This window comes from Macrobrachium nipponense, chromosome 12 (genome assembly GCF_015104395.2).
Source record: "Macrobrachium nipponense isolate FS-2020 chromosome 12, ASM1510439v2, whole genome shotgun sequence".
NCBI classification, from domain to species: Eukaryota; Metazoa; Arthropoda; class Malacostraca; order Decapoda; family Palaemonidae; genus Macrobrachium; species Macrobrachium nipponense.
This window is the reverse complement of record NC_087205.1, coordinates 45,697,479-45,721,301: the sequence shown is the minus strand read 5'-3', so window position 1 is coordinate 45,721,301 and position 23,823 is coordinate 45,697,479. Positions and strand designations below refer to the sequence as shown.

General features: G+C 35.0%; 1 protein-coding gene across 1 annotated transcript in view; it reads right to left on the bottom strand.

The window, feature by feature from the left end:
- Positions 1 to 23,823, bottom strand: part of LOC135224511 (uncharacterized) — a 475,768-nt gene that overhangs the window by 223,812 nt on the left and 228,133 nt on the right. Inside the window, exon 8 of the mRNA XM_064263554.1 lies at positions 17,490 to 17,704. Within this exon, the coding sequence (XP_064119624.1) occupies positions 17,490 to 17,704 (215 nt within the window). The remainder of the gene's footprint in view (positions 1 to 17,489; positions 17,705 to 23,823) is intronic.

Here is a 23,823-nt window from a genome sequence, read left to right as displayed (position 1 = left end):
TTGACAGGTTACGACATGAAAGGCTTTGGGGGGAAATTATAGACCACCAGATGTATAAAGAAGCAATGTTTTATAGATGGAAATTTCTATGGCCGGCATTTAACTCGAGTCATCCGAGTAACAACACACCCTAACCACCCTGATAAACCTGGATAAAAAGGAAGTTTGCAGTCGATATGAGTTTTGATTTCAGCCTTTCGTCTCGTGGGATTCGTGACTGGATTTCTTGTCGCTTCAGTCTCGAATTTGTCGACTATTTATGATCCCGTGGTTTTGTCAGTTCAATTAATTCAAGATACATTTTTGCTAATTTTGCGTCCTTGTCCTTTAATTTAATTTTTAATAAAATTTTAATTGAAGCTGAAGGGAACACGTAGTTCAGTTGGCTACATCCACTATAATTGTTATTCATTCTTTTTCATGTTTAACAAGCATTGTTCCTGATTCCAGTAATTGCAGCTTTGTATTATCCTGACCCTTTCATGATTAGAGCATCAGTGTCGATTTTTGCTTTCCTTATCGCTACGATCAAATTAAATGAGAGTCTGTTTAACCAACGGCTTCCCCCACCCACCCCCCTCACCAATACTGATTCTCCAGCCACCCACCCACCCTAGCCCCCGTCCCTTACCTATCCTCCAGTCCCACCCTCCCTCCACCCTCAGGTAGCCCTGCAACCTCCCAGGTCACTCCTCACGAGATGTGGTGTGGAAAAATCAGTAATCCTAATATTTCAACAGTCAGAGGACCATTCTTTACCCTCTTTTACAAAGTTCTGGAACTGCAGTCTAATAAGTTCTGTTTGCCTTTGCTTAAAGGTCAATCCTTGATTTCTTTATTTCTTTGGGAGGGGGTTTTGGTTTGGTCATAGCACCTAACTCGTTCATTCTCCTCATGATTAGAAAACAGCAGTACTTAGGTCTAACAGAATTTAGTGTTGCCCTTGACGTGGTAACCAAAAGGCTCCTACAAATGAATAACCTGTTATTTAATTTTCTGAGTAAATTTGATTCGACTGGCATTTCACCAAGCTTAATTTTCCTTCCGAAGCAATGAAATCCGTTACAACTATTATATATGTTTATAAGATGCAGATAAAGCTTTCTGACAGCTGAGGATATAATTATGAGATGAAAGTGTTTTTGAAAGGAAAGCAACAGGATGTACAAACTTTTTGTTCCTTCTTTTGGTGCTTTTCCTGTCAATCATGAACATCTTAAGCAGGTCAACGCCAACCAAACCTACATATGAGAAGTGAAAGACGTTTCACATACACACACTGTACTGAAGGTAGTGTATAGACCACGAGGCTGGATTCCTCTGACCTTAGCCTAGGCCTATGTCTGACATCGGAATACCATAACTGACACTGACATAGTCTCTTTGTCTTCAGCTCTCGAAAATTTAGGCCGAGGCCACAATTTATATAATGTATGTCATTGGTTTCGATATTGAAAGGCTAGAGTCTTCTGACCTTGGCCTAGGCCTACATCTTGACCAAGACATTCATCGAATGACTCATTAACCTAGTCAGGGTTCCATATCCTTGATGATTTAATCTAAAGCCGCAATATATTTGATGTGTTTTAACCCTCTTACGCCGATTGGACGTATTAAACGTGGAGTCAAAATGTCTCCCGTATGCCGATTGGACGTATCATACGTCGGCTCAAAAAAGTTTTTTTAAAAATTCGCGGAAAAATACTTATAGGCCTACCAGCCGAAAACTTTTGAATCACGCGCCTTGGGGGATGCTGGGAGTTCACGGATCAAGGCGTTGTTTTGTTTAAAATCGCTACGCAGGCGCGCAAGCGCGAATTTCTTTCTTATCGCACTAAAAAATATCAGTGACACATCTCGGAAATTATTTCGTCACTTTGACATAATTTTTGCACCATTTTAAATTATCCTTTACATGAAGTATTATATATGAAAATGTGCGCAATTTCATGTAAAATACAACAAAAAAATACTCATGATTGTAGCTTTTATCAGTTTTGAAATATTTTCATATAAATAACGATAAGTGCAAAAATTTCAACCTTCGGTCAACTTTGACTCTACCGAAATGGTCGAGAAACGCAATTGTAAGGTAAAATTCTTATATTTTAGTAATATTCAATCATTTGCCTTCATTTTGCAACAAATTGGACGTCTCTAGCACAATATTTCGATTTATGGTGAATTTATGAAAAAACTTTTTCCTTACGTTCGTGCGATAACTCTTCCGATAAATTTTTTCGTGCGATTGTCCTAATGTTTGCACCCTTTTAAATTTGCCGTTACATAAAGTTTTATATATGGAAATGTGCGAAATTTCATGAACAATACAACAACAAACAACCCATGTTTGTAGCTTTTATCAGTTTCGAAATATTTTCATATAAATAACGTTAAGTGCAAAAATTTCAACTTTCGGTCAACTTTGACTCTACCAAAATGGTCGTAAAACGTAATTGTAAGCTAAAACTCTTATATTCTAGTAATATTCAATCATTTACCTTCATTTTGCAATGACTTGGAAGTCTCTAGCACAATATTTCGATTTATGGTGAATTTATGAAAACTCTTCCGAAAAAATCAGAATTTTTTTTGTGCGATTGTCGAAATGTTTGCACCATTTAAAATTAGCTGTTACATAAAGTTTTATATATGAAAATGTGCGCAATTTCATGTAGAATACAACTAAAATTGATTGAAGGTTGTAGCTTTTCTCTTTTTTCGAAATATTTGCATATAAATCACGATAAATAGAAAAAAAATCACGTTCGGTCAAATTTGACTCTACCGAAATAGTTGAAAAACGCAATTGTAAGCTAAAAATCTTACGGCCTAGTAATATTCCGTCATTTTTCTTCATTTTGAAATAAATTTGAAGTCTCTAGAACAATATTGTGATTTATGGTGAATTTTTGAAAAATATATTTACCTTCACTCCGCGCGCCGATTCACGGCCGCAAGTCTCCGAAATACGTACATCGCATTATCCTAATATTTGCTCCTTTTCATATTAGCCGTTTTATAGAGTTTCATATATCAAAATGTGCGCAAATACATGAAAAATACAATAAAAAATAAGTGAAGGTTGTAGCTTTTTCCATCTCCGAAATATGTGCATATAAAAAAATATATATATAAAAATTTCGACATTCGGTCAAATTTAACTTGTCCGAAATGGTCAGAATCTGCAATTCTAATCTAAAACTCTTACAGTATCGTAATATTAAATCATTTGTCTTAATTTTGAAACAAATTGGAAGTCTCTAGAACAATATTTAGAATTACTGTGAATTTTTTAAAATAACATTTTTTTACGTCCGCGCATTACGAATTCGTACATCATTTTGTGATAATATTTTTCCGGTGTTGCTTTTATTGTTTTACTATGTATTATATATCAAAATGATTGCAATTTAGTGTACAATACAACGAAAAAAAAGTAACTCGTTAGCTTTGACCATTTTTTTCACAGCGTGATTTGAATACAATTATCTATGAATTTTTTTTTTGCTACCATATCTCGCATTATTTACATATGATAATGATATTATTTTTCATTTCTGATGATTGCATACTAAACTTCAGGCAATGACAAAATAATGAGCCAAAAATGAACTCTTAATCTTTAAAACTAAGCGCGCTGTGATTTTTTGAAAAAATTATTTTTTCCGCTTCCGCGCTCACTCCAAACCGGCGCCGGCATACAGGAGAAGTTTTGATTTTTAGGGCTTCGGTGTAAGAGGGTTAATAGGGACTAAACACTGTTCTGCATTGAAGTCTCCAGGTATATAGATAACTACTTACTGAATTGCAAGCATCATTGAAGTCTCCAGAAATATAGAAAACTACTAAACCCTTATTAGACAGGTAAATATATCAATATGCAGCTAATCAATCTGGGTAAACTTCGAGGTGGGCCAGTTTAAGAAACAATGCATCAATGGAAAGAAGATATGCAGGAATATGGATAACTACTTACTGGAGGGAAGCATTGAAGTCTCCAGGAATATGAATAACTACTTACTAGAGGCAGCATTGGAGTCTCTAGGTCACAGATAACCTGGAGACTCCAATGCTGCCCCCACTAAGTAGTTATCTACATCCCTGGAGACTTCAATGCTGCCTCCACTAAGTAGTTACCTGTGACCTGGGAACTCCAATGCTGCCTCCAGTAAGTAGTTATCTAAATCCCTGGAGACTTCAATGCTGCCTCCAGTATGTAATTATCTACATCCCTGGAGACTTCAATGCTGCTTCCAGTATGTAATTATCTACATCCCTGGAAACTTCAATGCTGCCTCCACTAAGTAGTTACCTGTGACCTGGAGACTCCAATGCTGCCTCCAGTAAGTAGTTATCTGTGACCTGGAGACTCCAATGCTGCCTCTAGTAAGTAGTTATCTGTGACCTGGAGACTCCAATGCTGCCTCCAGTAAGTAGTTATCTGTGACCTGGAGACTCCAATGCTGCCTCCAGTAAGTAGTTATCTACATTCCTGGAGACTTCAATGCTGCCTCCGCTAAGTAGTTATCTGTGACCTGGAGAATCCAATGCTGCCTCCAGTAAGTAGTTATCTACATCCCTGGAGACTTCAATGCTGCCTCTACTAAGTAGTTATCTGTGACCTGGAGACTCTAATGCTGCCTCCAGTAGGTAGTTATCTACATTCTGGAGACTTCAATGCTGCCTCCGCTAAGTAGTTATCTGTGACCTGGAGAATCCAATGCTGCCTCCAGGGTTTATTGCATGTATTAGCAAGCCTAGCTAGTTAGGAGTATTCTACTAATAGTTATGGCAAAAGAAGTGTACAATTCTTTTGTCTGTGATATGTTAGGGGAATTTGTTTTAACTTAGTTTACATTTCAAGTGTTGGTAACTGCCTAGCCAAACTAGCTCGTCAGCTTGGTGCATGCGCTCTCCCAGGCCTGCCAGCCAACCTTCATTTCACACAATGCAAAGCATATTCACCCCTTTAAAAGTTATCTCAACAATTTAAGCCAAGGAACATAAGTCTTGATGTTTTAACGTAACGCATATCAATATCCATACTAGTATCTATCATTCTGCCAGAAAAATTAATGTTAATTCGCCTTGAATAAAAAATTAGAATTTCCTGTTGTAAATCACTCACTCCGTTTACACAAAGCAATCAGCTGATTCGCCATTGTGTGTAACAGCCCGCGCTGCTTACCCACCGCACGTTTCACTTAGCATCGCTCACTCACTCGCTGAGTGAAAGTTTCGTTTCACTTTGTTCTTAACGTAACCTCTTTTACAAATGTTTTGCTAACATCGTTTCAAATCCTTACCATCATTTTCACTTGTCACAGGGACCTAGTAAATTTACGTAAAGTGAACGCAAATCTTAGAAGTAAATTACATTAAAAGAATTGTTAACATAAAATGCGTCATTGTAAATCACTCATATTATAATGAAAACCATTTAAAAGTAACGTAAAAATCATTCATTGCTAGTGCGTTCTATTTTCATAAAACTTATTCAAACGCAATTCTTTCATCAAAATTTTAATGTAAGGAAATCACTCAACGCAAGTTGCGTCTTATTAAATTAACATTATTAGTTCGTCATGTATCATTTTACACTCTCAGAGAGAGAGAGAGAGAGAGAGAGAGAGAACCGATTATTCAAAAGCCAAGAGTACCACGTCTATTACTTACACATGTAACATTAACATTATTTTAGTCTCTTGTGTCTTTCACTTACACTGAGAGTGATACGTACACGCCTGTGCCCATTGCAGTCTTGCAAGCATTTATTTCATTTACCGAGTATTTCAGCCAAGGACTGAGTATTTTCAAATTACCATTACCTGTCGTTGCCCGAGTGGTCTTTTCCATTTTTTATCACAAAAGACTTGCTTATACCGCAAGCACAAACTGCACAGTGTGCAACACAACCGCCTTACTTCCATACAAGGAAGCCTACCAGTCTAGGACTGGCCACCACCAGTGCAACACAGGCCCTACCATTTTACAGTGCCACTAATTCGTGACACTGTCCATCGACTGGCTCCACCATTACACTCTGCAACGAACAGAGTGCCATTTCATTTCAGTATATTTGAATATACTGCATTTAGTGTCGTCCGACGGGACACACCAGGACGCTACCAGCGCAACAAAGGAACGCCTCCTGAAGTGCCACTATCCCAGCAATACTGCCCAAGGAACACCTCCATAAGTGCCTTGCACCTGTACAGGACATACAGGTAGCTATTCAACCGAGTATCCGCCATTACAGAACGCCTATTTCATTAGTGTTTCCATGTACAAGGATCAGTGATCCTTCGGAACACTCAACAAAGGAACGCCTCCTGAAGTGCCGCAATATCAGCACTACTAGTGCTGCCCAAGGAACGCCTCCATAAGTGCCGCTACATCAGCACTCTAATAGTGCTGCCTAGGAATGCCCTTAAGTGTGATTTACATAGCACATTCTTTCAAATTCTACTTGTGAGGAGGGCATAAGGTTAGCACCTCTATGGGACCAGATGCTGGATAAGATTCGTGATGCTTCTGCACATGATGGTGAATATTTGTCATTAAGAGATGTAATAATGAAAGGATTTCCAGATCATAAGCATAGCTTACCAGAAGAGTTGCGAGCATACTGGGGAATTTAGGACATGCTGTCCGTGGATGATGGTTTGATAGTTTATGGACCTAGACTTCTCATACCTCGCAGCCTGCGTAGCGAAACTTTGCAGTGTCTACATGATGCTCACCAAGGAGTGGACCGCACCAAGCGTCGAGCACGCCAAACTATATACTGGCCAGGGATTGACAGGGACGTTGAGAATACAGTGAAGTCTTGTTCTCGTTGCTGGGAGCTGTTACCAGGTCAGCAGAATGAGCCTTTGATGCAGGAAGACTTGCCAAGTATTTGAGTCCATGTCTGCTGATTATTTTCATATCTCTGGCAAGACATTTCTTGTGTACGTTGATCGCCTATCAGGTTGGCCATATGTATCTTCGTGCAATGGATCAACTTCTGCAGCTCTATTCTGCAGCTCTTTTTTGCCAGGAGACATTATTTCTCCGCCTATCTTGGTGTTGGGTGGCGAAGCTTCAGGACATGGAGATCGTAGATCACCTGCAACATCACCTAAGCCTGATACTCTGTTATCAGTTGCCTTACCAGTACGATGTTGTGGACGTCAGACACGGGCACCAGAGCATTTAAAAATAAGATGGGACTCGAAATCATATACTAAATAAGGACCTTAAGATGCCAGGTATCCTTGTATTGCACCTTCCATCTTGGGGGGAGGTGTGAGATTGCTAACTACACTTTGGTGTGATTAGTTGTATAACTACATACTGTATTTATGCGTATTTATTATAATTGTACCTTTTACTCAAACTGTTGAGTACTGTAATTATTACTGTTTACCTTTTACTGAAATCTACAATGTATATTTAGTTTCTGTTAAGCTGCTATACAGTCAAGTTTACATAATATATGAAACAACGAATTCTGTGTTCTTTCTTGCCCTGCCATGAAACAGAACTCCAACAGTTACATCACCTTACATATTTTAACCCTTCAGGTCAATAAACCTCCGTTATTGCATACCACATTCTGGATTGATTGCGCACACCTTGATTAATTGTATAGAGTAGGTTAGTACCAGGGCATTAGGGTAGTAGCAAGTAGAATTTACAAAGTAACCTATACCTAAGGATAGAGGAGTAGCCTGTTCTCATTTAGGCTAGACTACATTATTAATTAAGTATGTTAGTACACTTAGCACTTCCCTCATTTTCAAATTCAATTTCTTACTTCTCTAACGAACATCTTTTTGTCCAGCCTAGCAAGCACATTTTTCCCTTGTGACTTGTTCAAGATCAACAAAGATCTTCATTAAGCTATTCCACTTAAGCATTAGATTTCTCCCCATATTATCAACATTGTGTGTGATTTAAGGATAGATTCCCTCCACAGTGCATTAGTCATAAATGTTGTGCGAGAAGTCTTTGTTTTATGTTGTATGTAACCTGGAATCCATTTCTAGATTTCCCACTGCCAACTTGTGCATCCGCCTCCTTGCCAGCGCCCAATTACCTTAGAGGACATCATCAAACTCGGCAACCGAGAGACAAAAAATGTCGACGTAAAATATGTCCAGTCGGCGTTTAAGGGTTACAGAATTTCAACTTCATCAACACTTTCAACTTTCTGTTTTTTATCACTTGGTTCTTCCTTTTTGCTTACAACTTTCTGTTTTTTATCACTTGGTTCTTCCTTTTTGCTTACTCCTGCTAATGTTAATGGCCTCTTTAAAAAATAACGATCCAAGGAAGATTGCTTCTGCCTACTTTTCACAATGTTCCTGAAATGACTCAGGCAAACGTCATCGAACTGCGCAAGCATACGACCTGTGTGAGCCTTTTCGGGGTGTCTTTTTTCTATAAACGCGTAGTGTTCATTAACGGCTGCCTGTCTTGATAATTATCTACTAATTGTTGCACCTCATGACTCTGTTGGCCCTGGTGTCCATCAAAACCCTGTTCAACCAAATACTCTCTCTGCAATTGATTTGGGTACTGAATGTTCGGCTGCTGACCTTCAACATAAACTGAAGTGCCTTGATTATACTGGTATGCACGTTGTAAATGATTGGTCATAACCCTCTGTTCAGCAGGGAGTGGAGATTCTACCAACCTTGCAAAGTTTCCAGTTATCCCATGAGAGAGACCTTGATCACTTATCCCATGTGAGAGATCTTGGTCACTTATCCACAGAGAGATCTTGGTCAATCATATCATATATGTCGTCACTCAAGAGGTGCTCTTCTTTTTCATTTTCTGTGAAAAGATATGAGAAATTTTTTTTTAAAATACACATTGACGATCCCGAAATGAATACCACGTGCGTACTATAACAATGCTGGTACAGAGTGGCCGAGGCACACCACCACGTACATAGATGCATGATGGGAGGGACGCTGGCCAATAGGAGAGAAGGATCTCATGGCCGCGACTAGCATCAGGAACCAATGGGAGAGCAGGAGGATGGTGGTGAGTCTACTAAGTTGGCGGCGCGCAAGTTTCAAAATTGTTATCGGTGGTTCAGGCGAATCTCTGACTTTACAGAAACCTTTCGTATCTTGAAAACTTTTTGTATGTAGAGCCGTTAAATTTTTCGTATTGGCTTTCGTATCTCGAGTTCTTCGTAACTTGAGCCTTTCGTATCTCGAGGTACCACTGTATATGTGTGTATATATATATATATATATATATATATATATATATATATATATATATATATATATATATATATATATATATATATATATATATATATATATATATATATATATTTACGTTTTATCCTGCCTCACCTCGCAAGTATTTAAAAAAAAAAATTTTATTTTAGGTTACAACAATTGGCAATTCAAATAATAGTTATTTCTAATCATCAGATTTTTCTTTGACAAGCCACATAATGGTATGTATTAAAGTTGTTTCCAAAAATCTCGCATTTTGCAGTCCGTATAATCCAGTCTTCGGACTGAACTTAGGTTCGTTATGAATTCACCATCATCCATGATGGCATGTTCTGTTTTATACATAAAAAAATATTAAATAAAAATAAACTGTATGGAATTCCTAAGTCATATATATGTGTATGTATATATATATATATATAATATATATATATAATATTAGTATATATATCGTATATATTATGTCAAGAGACAGAGGAGGGCGACGGCCAGTAGGTCACATCAGCGGAAACATTGTAATTCATTAAAATTCTTTATTTCCTGCGTTTCGTAATAACTTTATTACATCATCAGGGAATCTTAGATAAATAAAATGATTTTAAAAATTACTTTAAAAATTACTCTAAAATTCAACAGCATTTACAAATTACAACACAGAATAAAAAAAATACACACACATAGGAATAAAAGCAAGACCAAAGACCGCTAATCAACCTTATGCAAAGAAGCAAAAAACAGAATGACAATACATAAATAAAAGTTAACTCAGGTACAGTTATTTATATGAAAATATCTCAAAACTGATAAAAGCTACAAACATGAGTATTTTATTTGTTGTATTTTACATAAAAATGCGCACATTTTCATATATAAGGTGTTGTTTTGTTTACAATCGTTACGCAGGCGCGCAAGCGCGAATTTCTTTCTTGCCGCACTAAAAAGTATCTGTGACACATCTCGGAAATTATTTCGTCACTTTGACATAATTTTTGTACCATTTTAAATTAGCCGTTACATGAAGTATTATATATGAAAATGTGCGCATTTTTATGTAGAATACAACAAAAAATACTCATGATTGTAGCTTTTATCAGTTTTGAGATATTTTCATATAAATAACGATAAGTGGCAAAATTTCAACCTTCGGTCAACTTTGACTCTACCGAAATGGCCTAATTTACCTTAAGTTTGCAACTAATTGGAAGTCTCTAGCACAATATTTCGATTTATGGTGAATTTATGAAAAAACTTTTTCCTTACGTCCGCGCGGTATCTCTTCCGAAAAAAAAATCATACATGCGATTGTGGTAATGTTTGCACCATTTTAAAATTAGCCGATATATAAAGTTTTTATATGGAAATGTGCGCAATTTTATGCACAATTCAACTAAAAACAATCCATGGTTGTAGCTTTTATCAATTCTGAAATATTTTCATATAAAAAATGATGTGACAAATTTTCAACCTTTGGTCAACTTTGACTCTACCGAAATGGTCGAAAAACGCAATTGTAAGCTGAAACGCTTATATTCTAGTAATATTCAAGCATTTAACTTAATTTTGCATCAAATTGGAAGTGTCTAGCACAATATTTCGATTTATGGTGAATTTATCAAAAAAATAACATTTTCTTTACGTCCGCGCGGTAACTCTTCCGAAAAAATCATATGTGCGATTGTGGTAATGTTTGCACCATTTTAAATTAGCCGTTACATAAAGTTTTACATATGAAAATGTGCGAAATTGCATGTAGAATACAACAAAAAATAATTGAAGGTTGTAGCTTTTCTCATTTTTAAATATTTGCATATAAATCACGATAAATAGAAAAAAAACCCGTTCGGTCAATTTTGACTCTAAATGGTCGAAAAACGCAATTATAAGCTAAAACTCTTACAGTCTAGTAATATTCAGTCATTTATCTCATCTTGAAACAAATTCGAAGTCTCTAGCACATTTAGATTTATAGTGAATTTAAAAAAAAAAAACTTTCCTTCCCTCCGCACGCGGATTCTCCACCACAAATCTCCGAAATGTGTACGTCCCATTCTCGGAATATTTGCTCCGTTTCATATTAGGCATTTCATAGAGTTTTATATATGAAAATGTGCGCAATTTCATGTAGAATAAAACGAAAAATATTTGAAGGTTGTAGCTTTTCTTATTTCCGAAATAATTGCATATAAAAAAAATATATAAAAAAATTCGACATTCGGTCAACTTTAACTCGTCAGATATGGTCGAAAACTGCAATTGTAAGCTAATACTCTTACAGTATAGTAATATTCAATCATTTATCTTCATTTTGAAAGAAATTGGAAGTCTCTAGGACAATATTTAGATTTATGGTGAATTTTTGAAAAATATATTTGTTTACGCGTTACGAATTCATGCATTATTCTGTGATAATATTTTCTCTGTGTTACTTTTATCGTTTTACAATGTGTTTTATAACAAAATGATCGCAATTTAGTGTACATTACAACGAAAAAAAATTAACTCGTTACCTTTAACCGTTTTGCGCATAGCGCGATTTGAATACAATTATATATGAAATTTTGTTTTCGCGTTATCATATATCGCATTATTTATTATATATGATAATGATAATTTTTTTCATTTCTGATGGTTGCATACTAAACTTCAGGCAATGACAAAAAAAGGAGCTGAAAAAAAACCTACGTAAAGTAAAAAAAAAAGTAAAAAATTAAAAAAAGAAAAAAAAAAGGCAGAAATTAAGGATGTTCTAGCCGCTTTTCATTAAGTGCAATCGTTTGTCCTCCTCCTCCTCTGCCGCCACTTTCGGAGATAGCCTCACTCGAAAGGTAAGCTTCCACATTTTACGTACAGTATTTCTTGTATACCACGTACACTAATACACTTTATTTACAGGTTATTTTGCATTTTGTTATTAATTTAGATGTTTGAATGGTCCAAATTGTTGTAGTATTTCATTGTTTATAGGTCAATTTAGCTTTATTATGAAATTTACTTGGGTGTTTTTGGAGGGCTTGGAACGGATTAGCCATTTTACATGTAAAATGTGGTCCAAGATACGAAAACCTCAGGACACGAAGGGCGCCTCTGAACAGATTAATTTCGTATCTCGAGGTACTACTGTATATATATATATATATAATATATATATATATATATATATATATATATATATATATATATATATATATATATATATATATTATGACGAATTGCCACTCTCTCTCTTTATACATATACGTATATATTGTATATATTTTATTTCAACCATGTGTACCTTTTCCTTATTTTAGTATTTCAGTCTCTTTTGCTTCAGCGTCATCTCTTGACCGCGCAACCTACTTCCACTCTGTGCTCCTTGCTTTTGTATTTTCAAACCTTTCTTCGGACCTTAACTATCGGGATGAAGTAGGAGTATACTTCCAATTACTAACAGTGACAGTTGTGATTGTTATATTGTTCTTACTTGCTATTCAGTACCGTAAGTCGTAACTATATTGTGGAATATTTAATTAATGTTCGTGTTGGTGTTTTGATATCTAGTTTACGTAATGGTTGGATTATTGGTATTATATTATAGATAAATACGTGAGCAGTGTTTTCTTTGTCACCATTTGAGTAATAATGGTTTGTTGGTAAGATGCTAAGCTAAGGTACGTTAAAAATTTTCTTAAGACCTGAGATATTTCATCGTAGAGGTGACAATATATATATATATATATAATATATATATATATATATATATATATATCATATATATATATATATATATATATATATATATATATATAAATGGCGTCTATTCCACAGACCTGTCAATGTTAACACGCTTTTTGTTGAGAATATAATCCAAGCATGTAGCATTTCGCATAATTTTGTAAGGGCAGGAGATCCCCTTACATATATATGTACTATGTATGTATGTATGTTATATATATAAACATATGTTATGTATTTAAATCACACTTTTTGTTGACCTACAGTTGATAGACAAATGTGGTGAACAATGAAATTCTTTGAAATAATAGATATCAATGTTCTTGGTATGAGAATCTACTGTCTCATTGGGTCACATTTACACAAACGTTGTGTTCGTGTGTGCGTTTGTTTCTGTGGGCGGAACCAGTGAGAGATAAGTGTTATTTGAAATAGATTACCTTCATAACAAGAACATAAAATGTAGAAAACTCTATTATGTGTAGATCAGGAATTGTGAAAGAAATGATGTGTTATTACCCATGACGTAGTAGATAAAGATTAGTTTTACGAGATTCTTGTTCGTTTGTACATCACGTTTTACCTCCCCTGTATCGTAACCTTTTTTGGGCATTATTCGCCCAGCCTTTCCTTGAAGATGAAGGGTGCGTGATAGCCACACGAAATTATGATCATGGACATCAGAGGTGAGAGTTGTTGGAACTTTCATTAATGAATTCCTTTTCAGCATTTCGAACTATTTGAGATGAAGTGTAAAGTGGCAGAAAGCCTTTCTTTCTCATGAGAGATTCGTGAGAAATTAGTATCAACTGTTGGTGAAATGTATCACTGTCCTCTTTATGAGATTTGTTATTTCTTTTTAATTATTATGACAAGTGTGTTCATAAGAATTATGCTTCTTTCTGACAGAAACTCTTTTGAATTGTCGCTTTGTCGGCCTCTGTGAACCGGATTATTACCTAGTATTGATAATGGACATGGTGTTTAATGTGTTGAAAAGACTAATTGACTTATTGCACGACTATTCAATTTTTGTGGAAATAATGTCAGGATATAGAGAAGTGTCCCTTTTATTTTATTTATTTATTTTTTTTTTTTTTTTCACTTGTGGGAATGGTTCAGTTTCCCGGGATCTTGTTCTAGACAGTCCGTCTTCTTCTGTGTCGAGTTTTAATTAACAATTTCAGACTTTCATTTGATTATCTTTCTAGCTGTCTGGCGATAGTTAGACTTTTGCTCCTACTTTTTGTAGTTCAGAGTTTAATTTAGTGCCCAAGTTAATTTTTGCAATTGTCTTGTGAGTTGATTAAAGATTTCCTGAAGGTCGCGTTACCATCTTCAGTTTTGTACTTCCCCTAGGTATTTATGTACGTATATATAGTATATTGGAGTTAATTGCATTTTAAGGCAGCCAAACTTATTTTCGATTATTTGTTCAAATTTGGATGAAAACTTGTTGTCAGAGATAAATGGGATTGTGGTATATATTGTTTCCTTTAAGACATTATAAGAGGGCGCCGGATTGGAGAAATGTTGTGACAGCAGTCTGTTAATGACTAAAAACCATATTTTCAGGATTGGAGTTCTGTAAGAAAAATTTTACTAAAAACAAAATCTCATTGTGAAATAGAGACCAACTCGAACAATAACGAAGAGCCCTATAAACCAAAGTTTAAATGGAATTGAGTATACAGTTCTTGAAGCATGAACTATAGAAATTGTTTGCAAGCCCAGTGTCTGATTTTGTCCTATACACAGACGTAGTCAATTCACCATTGTCACTACTTACATTGATATCTAAAAAGGGTAAAGAGTTACTGTTTTCCTTTTCCATGGTAAATTTCATATTTTCATGTTGACTATTGATAGGGTCCAGAAACATCTCTATGCCAGGGTTCCTTGAATAGCGCAAATGTGTCATCAACATATCATCTATAATAGACAGGTTTACACACATCCGGGCAGATAATTAAAAAGATTTCTTTTAAAAAGGACATAAAAATATTAGCAAACACAGGTCCCAATGGGGAGCACATGGCAAATCCATCGACCTGCGAAAAGAGTTGACCATTAAAAACAAACATTAAGTCTTGCACAGCAAGCTCAAGAAATGTCTTAAAGGGTTGTCTATTAAAACCATGAAAAATTATATGATCGTTATAAAAAATATCCTGTCTAAAATAATATTGATGGTTTCATTCGGAAGCACTTTTGTAAAAAGAGGTTCTACATCGAAGCTTTTCATGTGTAGATCACCATCTTTTTTACTGTATACTTTTCAAGTTGTATTAATTTTAATTCTTGTAGATCACCATCTTTTTTACTGTATACTTTTCAAATTGTATTAATTCTAATTCTTGTCATTTTTTTTCTCTCAACCTTATTTTTACAATAGTTTTTTTGTAAAGTTTAACGAATTGTAGGTTATTCTTGCAGATTGAGGATGTTCATAGAAAATGTGCAAAAGTCTATTATAAATAAATATGGCTTTTTTATGTGTTTATTGAACCCTGCTGTATGCTGTTATATTATATTATATATATATATATATATATATATATGTATATATATATATATATATATACATATACACACACACACACACACACACACACACACATATATATATATATATATATATTATATATATATATATATATATATATATATATATATATATCTGGCTCACATCAGGATCGAACCCAGATTTTTCATTTAAAAGAACTGGTTTCGAACCTCCTGATGTGGGGGTCAGAAATTTATTTCTATTCCACACGTGATTATGTGTGTAATATATATATATATTATATATATATATATATATTATATATATATCACACTATATTATATATACATATATATACATATATTATACATATATATATATATAAAATATATATCATATATATATATATATATATATATATATATACTATATATTATATATTATATATAATACTATATATATATACAAAATATATATATATATATATATATATATATATATATATATATATATATAATTTATATATTTTACAAATATATATTTATACACACACACATGTATATATATATATATATATATATATATATATATATATATATATATATATATATATATATATACATTATATGAGTGTGTACTCATAATCACATATAAATGAATACGCTCTTCATTACGTTATTTGATAAACTATTATCCTTATTCAGTGTAAGTTAATCGTCAAATTATTTTGTGGTCATTCTGAAATAAATGAAGAATCTGGGCTTATATTTTCTCAGTTTTAGGTACAGTCTTTTGAACATACCGTAAACCTGTTATTTCCTCCACTTCCATATTCCATATTATAATACTGAATGAACAGCGCGAGTAACCACCACAATGCGTACGGTCACCATTTTTTCCATCCGCTTTTGCCGCAGCAGTTTCCGCCTCGTGTGAACAAGGCCTAACTGTTAATATTTTCATGACCATATTCCCCCATCTTTTCGGTAAAATGTAGCTACAGTTGTATTTATTACAAACCTTCCAGTTACCAGATTAAACAATATTCTCAGTAGACAATAGCAACAAGTAAGCATTAACAATTAGAAATGTTTCTTGCAAAGACTAGTTTCATGTGAAATTTTTACAATACGTGTTGACCTAGGTACAGATTCAGCCATCTTTTCAGCAAACAGTAACTACACGTCAAAAAAAATTCAGTTAGTGTTAACCTTATAATTGTTATTCGATTCCTGCAGTCTTCCAGCTATCAGTTGCCTCAACTGAACTTTTTGCAGTTGGTAATAACCTTGACTTACCTGATTCAACAAATATCTTCAGCAAACGATAGCTATAACTTTACTTCTAACAATTTGCATTAACCATATAATTATTAGATTCGCCTATCACTGTGGCAAACAATAACTTTTAGCATTAATCTTGCAAGAAGCAGATTCGCCTATCTTTCCAGCAAATGGTAACTACACCTTGAGTTCTTCCAATCAGTTAGTTTCGTAATTATCAGATTCATCAGCCTATCCAGCGAACAGTAGCTACTGCTAAACTTTTAGCTCCATTACATCACTCACCTTCGATGCTGGAACACCTAAGCACACCTGGAATTATCTTAAATTCATTAGTGAGTTGGAAAAATCAATGTCCTGGAGAAATCTAATATTTAGATTCCCAAGAATGATTAGAATGCACTTATGATTTAATTTTGTGGGCTAGGAGCTAGATCCTGTGCTGGAACAAAGCTAGCTTAATTTGAGGCTTAAGAGATATCATTCCATTAATCTTTTATAAAAACAAGTCATATTGTGAAAATTAATCCAATAGTCTGAACTCCTTCCTTTTTGGGTTTATCTGTGAGGGAAAGTAGATAGGTTGAAATTCCTTTGAAGTGGATGTCAACGTTATTCTATATTTTCAGGCGTGTCACCCCTTTCATAGATTTGTAGCTCTAAAGTTGTTTAATTTTGAGTTGATGATGTAATGCAGGCTATCATAAGAAATTTCTACTCATCTATATCCTTTACCCTGAGAGCATAATAGCATGATCCCAATGCTCGGGAGTCTCCTCCCCCTCGGGGTTCCGTTCCTTTTGCCAGTTACAAAAACTAGATAAGTATGCTCCTATGTCTCCACCACTCTTGCTTGGTCCCTGGATGGCTGATGTTTGGATGTCTAGCTTGACAATTAACAGATCTAAGACATATCCTTGTAGTTCTTCTTGGTGGTAGATTCCTTGTATCTGCAAGTAATTTGGGGTTTGCTTATAACAACAGAAATGTATGCATAAAATAAGGAAAATGGTGATCATATAATAATTACTATAAAGGAAAATACTCTCTCTCTCTCTCTCTGTCATCAGTATACTATATATCTAATATATATCATATATATATATATAATAATATATATATTATATATATGTAATATGTATAATATATATATATATATATATATAATATATATATATCATAATATATATAATAACTATATATATATATATATATATATATATATATATGTATATATATATATATATATATATATATATATATTACATATATATATATATATATATATATATATATACTATAATATATATAATAAATATATATACTGTACATATATACATACATAGAAATAAAGGCTTTTGATGTGGTATCACTATTCACAAAGGAACCTATTGACGATCTGCTGGAACTTTAATTGGAATTATTAGGAAACACCGCTGGATATCCCATTTTCCAAGAACGCTGTAATCTTTAAAATTTAAGACTCATTCTTTTCAAGTAATTTGTATTTTTCCTAATTATACATAAACCAGAGGCCTTTACGTAAGAAATATGCTAGCTGGAAAACGACCATTTTAACTCTTAAACAAGGTGATTAGGTGGTTAACTACCATCCCTGGTGGGAGTCCCCATCCCTGGTGGGAGTCCCGCCCACCTGGATGGTAAGTAATCACTTTGCCTTTCAGCCCAAGTATCAGAATGAGAGTGGGATGAGGTAGGCAGTATTTGTAAAGACCTAAGGGTACATAGTTAGGAAAAATACAAATTACTTTAAAAATTTGTCATTTGTTCCTATGCAATATACAAACCATTGGTTCTTTACATGAGGAAGGCTTTATTCCTGGGTGGGAGGAAATTGAGTAAGCTTCTGAACTGACTGGTAGTTCACCACACCTGGTCCTTCTTCCTGGTTGTGTATAGCAGAGGAAGGAGTCACTGCCTCTGACATGTTGAACATAGGTATGCTCAACTGTCAGACTTCTGGACCCATTCAAATGAATGGGTGTGTAAGCAACAGTAATTCAAAAAAGGTTAGGCTGAATCTAAGAGTTAGTGACAATAAAGCTATATACAACTAACGGCTTTGATTTATTGTCAGGCCCTCTCTTCCTTGTTAGAGAGATGGAAGGACTCGCTTGTATTGAACTAAAGAATTTAGATAATAGAAAGGGTGCTCCATTGCACAGCTCACCTACATCAGTCTCCGGTCCAGCATGTAATGACTCATTAACCTCCCCTCTGCCCACAGGGAAGATGAAGGTTAGGGAAAGAGAAAGGGAGGAGGCTAGTCACTTACACACACACACTCTCTTCAACAATTGAACACCTTAGGCAAGATGCAATCTCTCCCACTGGGGGAGCCAGGTAAGCTACACAACTTGTTGAGCAGCCACCACAGGACCCAAGGAAAAAGACTTGTGGGAAATGTCCACAAGGTAAAAAGGGGTGAAGGTGGTCTGGTACGACAACACCTTTATTACCTGGGGAACCGACGAATTCTTCCTGAATGTGAGGGACAGAGCAATGCCCTTCACTTTGTGGTTTCTCACTTGGAATATACTGGTGTCCTCCTCACCAGATGCAGAGTACATCTCTTTGATCACCTCACAAAGCCAGAAGGAGATGCTGTGCCTGGACACCTCTTTCTTGGTCGAGCCAGTGCTAACAAAGCGTTGTCAAAACTCAGACCAGAGATGTCGAATCCTCTTAAGATAGTGCCACAGCACCTAAAAGGCAGACGACAGAGTAGCATCTCGTCTGGATCATTGTCAGCAAAGTCCTCTAGGAAGGAGATCAAGAAGGACTCGAACCTAGCATCAGGGACCAACAAATTCTGAATCTTCACTACGAAATCCATGACAAAATGGGTCCCCATCCTCTCGAGTGTTTAGCATTGAAGGAAAGTCCATGACGATCACCTACCCTCTTCTCTGATGCCAGCCAAGCAAGAAAACAGTCTTGAGGGTCAGAACCCTGTTGGATGACTCGTAAAGGCTTGAACAGCACATGAGTCAGGCCCCTAAGAATGAGATCACATCCCACACAAGGGGCCTCAGTTCCCTGGGAGGGCAAGACCTTTCCAAGCTTCTCATCAGCAAAGAAATCTCCGGTGAGGAGGAGATATCAATGACTTTCAGGCACAGGACTATGCCCAGGGCAGCCCTGTATCCTATGACAGCTGAGATATAGAGAAGCTTCTCTTGGCAAAGAAAGATGAGAAAGTCCACTACCTGATGAGAGACCCCATCTATGAAACCAACCACAGAAGATGGCTCATTTTCCCTGGTACACAGATGCAGAGGACTGATGTAGGTATCAAGACATCTCTGTCGCTGTGTGGCGAGAAAAACCTCTCATTCACAAGAGATGCTGGATAGTCTCTAGCCATAAAGTGAAAGGGATTCCACTGACTGGCGGTACTGTACTACAGGTGGTTGACACAGAAGGTTATACCGGAGGGGGGGATAGTCTCTCTCAGTGCCTCAAAAAGTAAAGCTAGTTGGTCCAAATACTATATGGAATATGGCCATTTGGGAACCACCAGGGTCATTCTGAGATTCGGGGTGATCATTGCCCTGTTGATCACCTTGTGAATCAGACAAAACATAGGAAAAGTGTACACACTTAGGTTGTCCCATGAGTGCTGGAAGGTATCTACTGCTGCAGCCCATGGGTCCAGCACGAGGGAACAGAAAACCTGAAGCTTTCTGTTCTGGCATTTGCGAGCTTCTAGCAATACCCTTTAAGAAGTCCCCAGACTTCCCATACTAAGTGCCACCTCTGGCACCAAATTAGTTAAAGGGGTTTTAATACACACATGAGCCACCAGAAAATATTATTTACTTGGCCTACTAAGGCGATATTATTAAAGCAGTGCCTCATTTATTTTCGTCTTCTTTTTTATTCATCTTGTATTTATATTTGTATTCTATCATCCCCAGTATTCTATTATATATGTTTGTTTGTATCGACCAAGAGTCACTATTTAGTTCATTCTTATTTTTTAGTGTTTGTCTCTACTCACCTGGCACCGGACTAGAGTTAAACTATGTAACCACAGGGCCCCTAACAACCGTGCGGACGCGCATTTGTAATGCCCCCTCAGGGCAAATTAACCGCATGAAAAGCTAACACTGAAATAGCGTTCATATTCAATAGAGCAAAGTTATTACTAACTCATTAGGATAAGGTTAAATTAAGAAGAATTCAGTAAGATGGATTTATATGCTTACTTAGATTTTACAATTTGTTATTCTCTATTTCTTTAAAATAATTGTTAAATTTATTAGCTAATCTTTGAGAATAATATGTCTAGGTAAGATAACATTTAGTATAATTTTCAATTTATTACAATTAGTTTTACTTTGCTTGTGTTTGTGTTCACTTATACGTAAGGGACTTTCCCGAGAGGACCTTAAATAAATTATTAGTGAGTAGAGCGTATCTTTTAAAAGCCTAGGGGCAAATTGTCATATGTATAACTAGTGGTTACGAGTCAGTAAGTGTAATGTTAGTGTTAAATGACCGTAACAAAGTACATTAGCTTAAGTGCCTCAGAGGGGAGAGAAAGAGAATTATCTCATGGCGAAAGCAAAGTTTTTATCCTCGCCATTTCGTTGAAGTGACTCTTCAAGAAGGGGAGATGCTATGGACTCCCTTTGCCTTCCCATTTAAAGTAATGTTTCATGAAGCAAACGCCCCTGAGTCTCCTTTTCTTTCTCTATCTTGTGCATCCCAACCGTCTTTTGTTCCTTTTTCTTGCTGCTGCTTTCCGTATTAATAAAACTGGAAACTGCCCGGAGAGAGCATGTTGCAACTTGCTCTCACTCCTTCCCCAGGGTGCCCGAGTTCAGAGCCCAAAGCCTTACGAACTCCTTTCTCCCCGCCCCCACTTTCAACTCCCAGGTCTGTATGCTCCCGCGTGGCAGCTCCATGCCCTAACTAACACCTTAAAGAAGTCGACTCCCTTCGCCTGCACTCCCACGAAGCAATATCTTAGGATGAATAGGTAGAGTATGGAAATTTTTATTGCAACCTATTTATATTTAATTTTTTTTTTATCAGTGCTTGTGCAACCCTACATAATGATTAATTCACCCCACAGCTGTGTTTCCCTTAGAGAGATCCTTTGATAAGAACTGTGGTTCCTTAGCAAAGTGACTGTATTAAATTCCTCCCATTTTCAGTAAAGTAGAGAGTTGAGCAGTAATTCAGTCTTTCTTACGATTTATGTTAAGCTCATATCCGACACCCCCCCACCCACCCTCCTTGCCGCATATGTATTTATATGATGTTTATATTGCAGGTCTACTGCAAATTCCTTCTGCTCTGGGCCAGAAATTGCACGCTGCGAATTATCTCACAACTGGGCACATGCTCATTGCTCCCAGCAATTGTTACAGTATTTTGCCTTATGTGAGGGTAGTTAGCATCCTTATTGGCGCCTTGAAATCAGTAAAGTAATGCTAAGGTGTAAATATATTTTCCTGTAAATTCAACTCTTGGAGTTCCCTTACGATTTTTCCCTTAACTTGTATTTGGCCTTCAGCCGACCCCCCAGTTTTTTGTATCTGATTAAGTTGATTGGTCTCTGCATTAGGCTTGGTCATGAAAAAACATCCGTTGCAGGAGCCATCGACGTAATCCAGATCAATATATATATAATATATATATATATATATGTGTGTGTGTGTGTGTGTGTGGTGTGTGTGTGTGTGTGTGTGTGTGTGTGTGTGTATGTGTGTACTAAATAAAGGTATAAAGGTATAAGACACGAAGGGAAAATAAATAACCTTTATTTATGGATTTATCACGTTCCAAACTTTCGTGATTCAGTTATACATATGTACTATTATACATACATATATATATATATATATAAAAGGATGGTAGCTAGCTGAGTTATGTATTCAGAGATGTTACAAGCTTTCAAGGATAACCAGTCCTCAGTATAGAGTATCCATTTTTCATGGATACTTGATAATTAGGAGTGTTTACCATTGAAACCCTGTAACTTTATTAATCTATGACTCTGCTAGTTACCATCCAGTTTTAATGAGAACCCTTCCCATAATATATATATATATATTAATACTCTTGTAATATATAATATATATATATTTATATATATAGTATATATATATATATCTTGGTAGATTATTATATATATATATATATATATATATTATCGTCTTCTCTCTCTCTCTATATCTCTCTTCTCTCTCTATATATCGATAGCATACTATATATATCTCTCTATATAAATATCTCTATCGTTCTCTAATCGTCTTCTCGATATCATATTCTATAATAGTCTATCTCTCTCTTAATACTTATTATGTATCGATATATCCTCTATTCCCAAGATTCTATATCTCTATATATAGATATATAGGATATATTTCTATATATATATATATATATATATATTTTATTATATCTATATATGATATATATATATATATATATATATATATATATATATATATATAGTATATATATAGATAGATATATATATATATATATATATATATATATAGTATATATATGATATATAGATTATATATACTATATATATATCTATATATATATATATATATATATATATATATAGATATATATTATATATATATATATATATGTATATATATATATATATGTATATATCTATATATCTATATATATATATTATATATATATATATATATATTATATATATATATATATATATATATATATTATACGCAGGAAGGTTGGGGCATCTGGAACGCCGTAGATTTAATATAAAAAGGATGGAGAAAAGCCAGCGTAGCATCATACATGTATTTCCAAATTTTCGAGACTTTGGGTCTCATCATCAGGGCTGTAAAATATACAAAATATACAAATTAAAAAGGCTCAGTATTAATATTAATAAAAATGGAACAACATAAAAGTTAAATATAAATAATTTAAAAAATGAACTAGAAAAAATATATATATAAAAAATTAAAAAGTTAATAATGCTTAAGTTAGTACCTATCTCTATGGAGTTAAAAATCTGAGTGACATTGTCTGGTTTGGAAAGGAA